Genomic DNA, 6,383 nt, shown 5'->3' with positions numbered 1-6,383 from the left:
ACCTTTTATTCCTTGTTGTAAATGATACTGATGATTTTATCAGTTCAATTGTTATATGCGCTTCTGTCTTCAATAATGAAAGAATAAGGACCGATCTACATTTGACTTTATTAATTATACGTTATAATGTATTGGTTTTGTTTTAGAAATTCTTTGAGATGACTTAAGTGCTGTTAGTTTGAACTACGAGTCGTATTTCATTGTGTAAATTGAAAAAGATGATTTGAATACTTACAAACGATCTGAACCATTTATAGCGTTTATTTAAAAGTTATTGTTTAAAATAATATAAAAACATTTTTCTTCACATCCAGCGTTGGACATAACTGAGCGCTTGTGAATAATTTGTGTATTTATGGACGATGGTTACAAATACATATACGCAAAACAAAGGAAAAACAAACAAGAAAAAAGATGGAAATAAATTGTTGTTATTCAAATTCTACCTCATTCTCGTCTGAGAAAGTGTGTTGTAATTGGACATAAGGTATCTTTTTATGATCGCTACCAGTGAGATACTCAGATTCATATAATAGGAAAGTTTTTCGGACTTTAAACGCGTCATTTTAATGGGAAATTTAAACCTACTGCAAAACAACAAACTATATTTTTTCATGACAACGTTTTAGATGTTCAGTGTCATTAGGTGAAAAACAATTGAAAAGAGTCCGATAAAAAATGAATCAGAATGATAAATCTGTATAATCTCAATATTTCTTACAGTATAAGTTTAGTCTAATTCAGAGGCAAAGGTGAAGTGATAACAAATACATCTATTTTGCGAGTGAATATCACTTTTTGCCGGTGAATATCACCTTTTGCCAGTGAATATCATTTTTTTTGCCAGTGAATATCACTTTTTTGCCAGTGAATATTACTTTTTGGCCAGTGAATATCACATTTGCTAGTGAATATCACTTTTTGCCAGTGAATATCACATTTGCCGGTGAATATCACATTTTGCTAGTGAATATCACCTTTTGCCAGTGAATATCACTTTTTGTAAGTGAATATCAACTTTTGATAGTGGATACAGCACTTTCTATACACTAAAAGCCTCACGACCAATGAAAAGGGTGGAAATATACAAACAATAATACTTCTATTACTCTTACTTAAGTCTAATCAAGGAGCGTGCCTAAACGTTTTTCCATGACTGGATATACAAGCAGAAGCTCGGTAGAACTCATCACATCACCGGATCGTGCGCTCATTGGTGAGTAGATATGTATTTATTGTACATACAATGAAAACGACAGGGACCAGCCGAGAAGTCGACATTTCAAAAAATAACAATGCTTAAGGGCACAAGGCAAGGGTCAAAGCAAACAATAAAATACAGACACACACTATATATATATATACCACATAGACAAATACAAACACCTCAAAAAACACACACACGCATTAAAATGGCGTTACCAATAAATGATTGCCTCCTTTGGACGGACAGAGAAATACGAGTTCACTGAAACACGAATCTACCCTGGAACTTGAACTAATTTTTATGGCATGAAAATAATCTCACGCTTGTTCCAATCATCTTATATCAAACTCCAAGAAAAACATACGTATTGTTATTATTTGGAAGTTTCACGAGTGTGTTTGGCATACTCGTGTAGTTTTCTACATGTGTGTTCGATTGAACCAAAGTCTCATCATAATGCAAGTGTTTGTAGTCATGGCGCTCATTGCCTGCGTTAACAATTGATTATATTTTACGTCAAAATAACGATATCGCGGTTAGCGTATGAAAGTAAACGTTGAGTCAATGAACAAGAAAGAGGTTATTTGAGCATAAATACCGCACATATCAGTGTGTGTGTATGCCGTATGATAAATTGCGTCAGAAATGCTTTGTCGGAAGGCGATATTTTGCTCCGGTATTAAAAGGAAGACAGGGCTCTTTAAACGACATAGACTGCCATTCAATTAATTTAAAATGGTGAAGAAAAAGAAAAGTTATCTTTGTTTTTAGTTTTCATTCGAAGCGAAATTGCTCCCTTCCGATGTAGCATTTATGACGTAATTTATCACGTGGAATACACAAACTGTATATATATACGTTTTCTATTGTTTATTCGTATCGTTTCCAGGCCATCATGACTTGAGAGGTAGCGAGGAGATGTTCGTGTCCCCAAGAAGCTTCCAGGCAGACTTCCATCCTGCTAAAAAATCATGTAAATACATATAATAATATGCTCTTACATAACTGTACAATTTGTCGTTGCCTTTTATTGAAAACAAAATCATATATTTTGGAAAGATTGTCTTTAGTGGGTAGTTTCAGTAAAGATCTCAGCCTATTTTTGTCGTAAACAGAAATTATCTCAGTATCATAGTTTCATTTTTTTTGTCTACTAATGTAAGTGAATTGAACTAATAGGACACAGAGTTAACCAAATACTAAGAAATATCCATGTGTTGCCATTTGTGATGTTTGAACAGATTTAAGAATATTTAAGTTGTGACCTAAATCCTGTGTTGACACGGGCCCAAGTTAACATCTTTATTACATATATGACTTTAATTGATACTTTGTTTTGCGTATTTAGTAAGAAATAAAAAAAGAAAGAACAGAAAGCATAAAAACTGAAATGAAAAAGTGGTTCTCAAAGGTTAGAAACAACAGCAACACTCTGGTGATCCTTTTATTTGAATAATCAGGTACAAAATGTAAAGCATGACTTCAAAAAATGAAAAGTGACGCTCTTATTCAAAATCAATTCATACACATGCATAACAAACATAATTTTTGAGTGATTAACCTTTAACTACTTACTTAATAATGCATTTAAAAAAAAATACTGAAAACAAGATTGTAACCGTGTATTTAATAGCTGAAAACGCAAACAAAAATAAATGATTGGTGAGTGCTAAAAGATTACTGTGATTTACTATCGATTCATAAGGTAGAAATACTGTGTTTCTGCACCTTTTTTCAAATTAAACTCGGTAACCTTCATAAGAACCATTGTTTTGAGAGTTATTCAACCTTTTTGATTTATTAAAACAATTTGTTGTAAATCTTATTTTGGAGTAATAGTTCATCTGGAGACAGTCCATTCCATTGACAAAGAATATGTCATTATACCGTTTTACTTAACAGATCCGGAACCTGAGGTTGAAAGACGAATTATCCTCCTTGGTCGAGCGGGCGCTGGAAAAAGCGCCTGTGTGAACACGATTGCAGGACGCCATGTTTTCCTCGAATCAAGATGGGGGCGCTTTCATACCACCGAATGTCAGCGAGTGTTTGTTTCACGCTATGGAAGGCGCATGGACATTGTTGACACACCTGGATTCCTGCTTGATGCTGATATCAATGGTCCGAAGGTTAAACGAGAATTTGCAAAGACGATTGGAATCTGCTCACCAGGACCTCATGTTTTTGTCTTCGTGTTCCCCACTCCTCACATGCATAGGTGCGACTTTGAAATATTTCAAAAGTTTATCCATGTTTTTGGACCTGATGTGGTGAACTACACAATTCTTTTGTTTTCTAAGGTTGACGATTTGGACTATTTCTCCCTGACCAAGCAAGCTTTCATTCTCTCCGCACCGCCCGAATGGAAGGCTATCATGAAAATCTGCAACTACCGATGTGTTTGGTTTCAAAACCGGGCTCAGCAAATTGAAAAGGAATTGATGGTCAGAACTTTCGTAGAAACCATGGAGAATATCGTCAACCACAACCTTGGCCAGTATTACTGCAACGATATATTCTGGACGGTTGAAAAGACCATTATTGAACGGGACATTGCAAAGATCAACCAAAACGCAAAGCTGAACATTCTACGGCGTAAACTCAGGGTAAACCTAGATGCTGGAATTCTACATCGGTACGGCGACACCTCACGGAAAGACCCGAACAGAACTCGCGAAGACTTCCGGCGAGATCTCATCAACAATAATCTTAAGCTTATCGACACGATTTGGCATACAATAAAATATTTCAATAGTATAAAGATACTCAGAATACCCAAGTACTTGACAGAACACCACCATGAAACACTCCACGAGGGTGTTGACCTTGACATTTCAAAACCAACGAAGGATAACGAAGAAGAGTTCAAGCGTCACATGACAACTGCGCAGCCGCAAGAGTTTAAAAAGCGCGGGAAAATACCAAGACTTCCAAAAATAGAAAACAAGGGGAGTTTCACACCCAGAGCGAGGCTCGAGCCTCTTTCTGAAAGAAGTGATCGCTCGACGAAGTTGCCAAAGCTCGTAGCCAAGTTCAACTAATAATGATTAGATTGTATTTAACATGTATTGGTGGAATCCGTAAAACATGATTGTGTGACTGCTTGATTTGGTAAATGCAGTCAGGTGCGTAGCTGCCTATACGCGAGCACGCGGCTGAATCCACATGATTTTGACATTTTTTTTTATAAAAATCAAAGTTGCAGTATGCGTACTTGACTACATGATCCTAAAACTGTCTATATCCCGCTACTGAAAAAGCATCTCAGAACGCCCAGAATGCACCAAGCTGCACATTGGTTTCAACATTTTCTGCGGGGTCAAATTCTGCGAATCCCTCTTGTACAATTATGAATCCACATGCATAGTGGGCTGGCTACGCTCCTGGAAGTTGAGAATGGCTTCCTTGCGGAACATCAAAAAATATACAATCGCTTACCGCGAGTTAGCAAGTTTACTGAATAAAGGATTCAGTGGTGTTGCCAATAAATCCAAGTGTCATCATGATAATGTAGTCGTTCTTACAATTTAAAGCAAAATTTGGGACGAGATAAAAACGTTTACGGCCAAGTTTGACTTTGTGATTCTTTGTTATTGAAAAACCACCTACATGTACACCATAAGTCAAAATTGTCTGCTCATGCTCACCCAAAATCACTGCCAGATTGATGTAAATATTTAGGTCTAGATGTATATAGATTTTAACAGCTGATATAAAATGAATGCGTTGATCTGATAAAAACGTGGGTCTACGCATGCAGTATTGTCTTCTTTTGATTACATAGCTAACGAAGCATTCGATGACAATGTTAAAATGTATGACCAATTAGTAATGAAGTCATTCTTTTAATAATAAACACCTCGCATCCTCTTTTACGTTGCTTTACATCTGTTTTAAAATAATATTCGGCTACATGGGTCCATGACCTTCTGGTTAAGAAATGTTCTATTCTGTGAGGCCAATTTAAATAAGATTTTCATCCATTTTATTTTTAAATTGAGGGACTGGGTGCCATATTTTTTCTTAGATGACTGTTTTAACGTTGAATATGAGTTAGTGCTCTATCTTTATGCATTAGGAACCATATACATGTGTTTCTAGACGAACCACAAACATGATCGTTACCATTCTTCTTTTAACATGTGAATGTTATACATCAAAACTGTACATGTAGGTAATTAATAAACGCCGTACCCGGACAGTACCGGACCGATACGCAAATACAGACCCTAGTATAACATTTTGATTTACGTCAATACAATTTACGGGTTGGCAGAAATAAGAGGGGTGAGCTGGGATGACAATCAAGCAAACAATTTATAGTCGCCTCTAGTAATATAATTTAAAGTCACGTATTGTTTTATTGATGTAAACTTATTTATTTGTATATGTATTTAAATTACTTCTCTTAACCTTTTTTTACATTTTAACCAACCAAAAATGAATAAATCGTAATTAAAGAATGAAACAAAACCGAAAGTTACTTTTAAAATTTGGCGCGCACAACGCCATTACGAAATTTGCATATCACGTGACTTTCTGAATACCTAATGATTTGCATTTTTTAACTAGGACGTTTTGGGTTTGCATAGAGTTCCCTGTAAGGCACCTGAAAACACTTATTTCATCATTATTTCTCTATGCTATCGAAACTGCGGAACAAAAACAGTTATATAGTATAAAAAGTATATAGGTTTTAATGGGGTGCAAACCCACGCCTGTATAGTCAGGAAAAACAACTGAATAGAATCCATACCAGGACAACTAGACCATCACAAGTTCGTTAGAGCATGACGTGTTTCGATATGTTAAACATACATTGATAACATCACGTGGTAATAATGTCAATCAACCAATTACGAAAAACAAACCTGTTTACGCTTTTATGGAAATTGTTGTCTTTAAAAATGATATTTGAGCAAATATTAGTATTTGCTGAAAGTTCAAGCTTTTGGTATCTTAGTTTGAACAATCGTAATGTTTCGCCATACTTCATTTCGTCAAATACAAAAAAGCGCATTTAACTAAAACATGAGCGGGTACCAATCTGCAATTTTTCACTAATCAACATTGATAATCTTTCATTCGAAAATACTCATCCGGCAACTGCTCACATTAGCAAAGCGCTATGCTCCGCCCACTTATCTACCTCATTAGCATATAGTAGGTCAGTGAT

General features: G+C 35.6%; 1 protein-coding gene across 1 annotated transcript; it reads left to right on the top strand.

The window, feature by feature from the left end:
- The first annotated feature begins 264 nt into the window (after nt 1-264).
- Nucleotides 265-5,077, top strand: LOC128235139 (GTPase IMAP family member 7-like). Its single transcript, XM_052949882.1, has 3 exons — nt 265-1,216; nt 2,097-2,180; nt 3,110-5,077. Exons 1-3 carry the CDS (start codon nt 1,153-1,155, stop codon nt 4,246-4,248), a joined length of 1,287 nt encoding a protein of 428 aa, XP_052805842.1. The 5' UTR covers nt 265-1,152; the 3' UTR covers nt 4,249-5,077.
- The last annotated feature ends 1,306 nt before the right edge of the window (nt 5,078-6,383 follow it).

This window comes from Mya arenaria, chromosome 5, assembly GCF_026914265.1.
Source record: "Mya arenaria isolate MELC-2E11 chromosome 5, ASM2691426v1".
NCBI classification, from domain to species: Eukaryota; Metazoa; Mollusca; class Bivalvia; order Myida; family Myidae; genus Mya; species Mya arenaria.
Note: the sequence above shows the minus strand (reverse complement) of the source record. Positions and strands in the feature narration are given on the sequence as shown.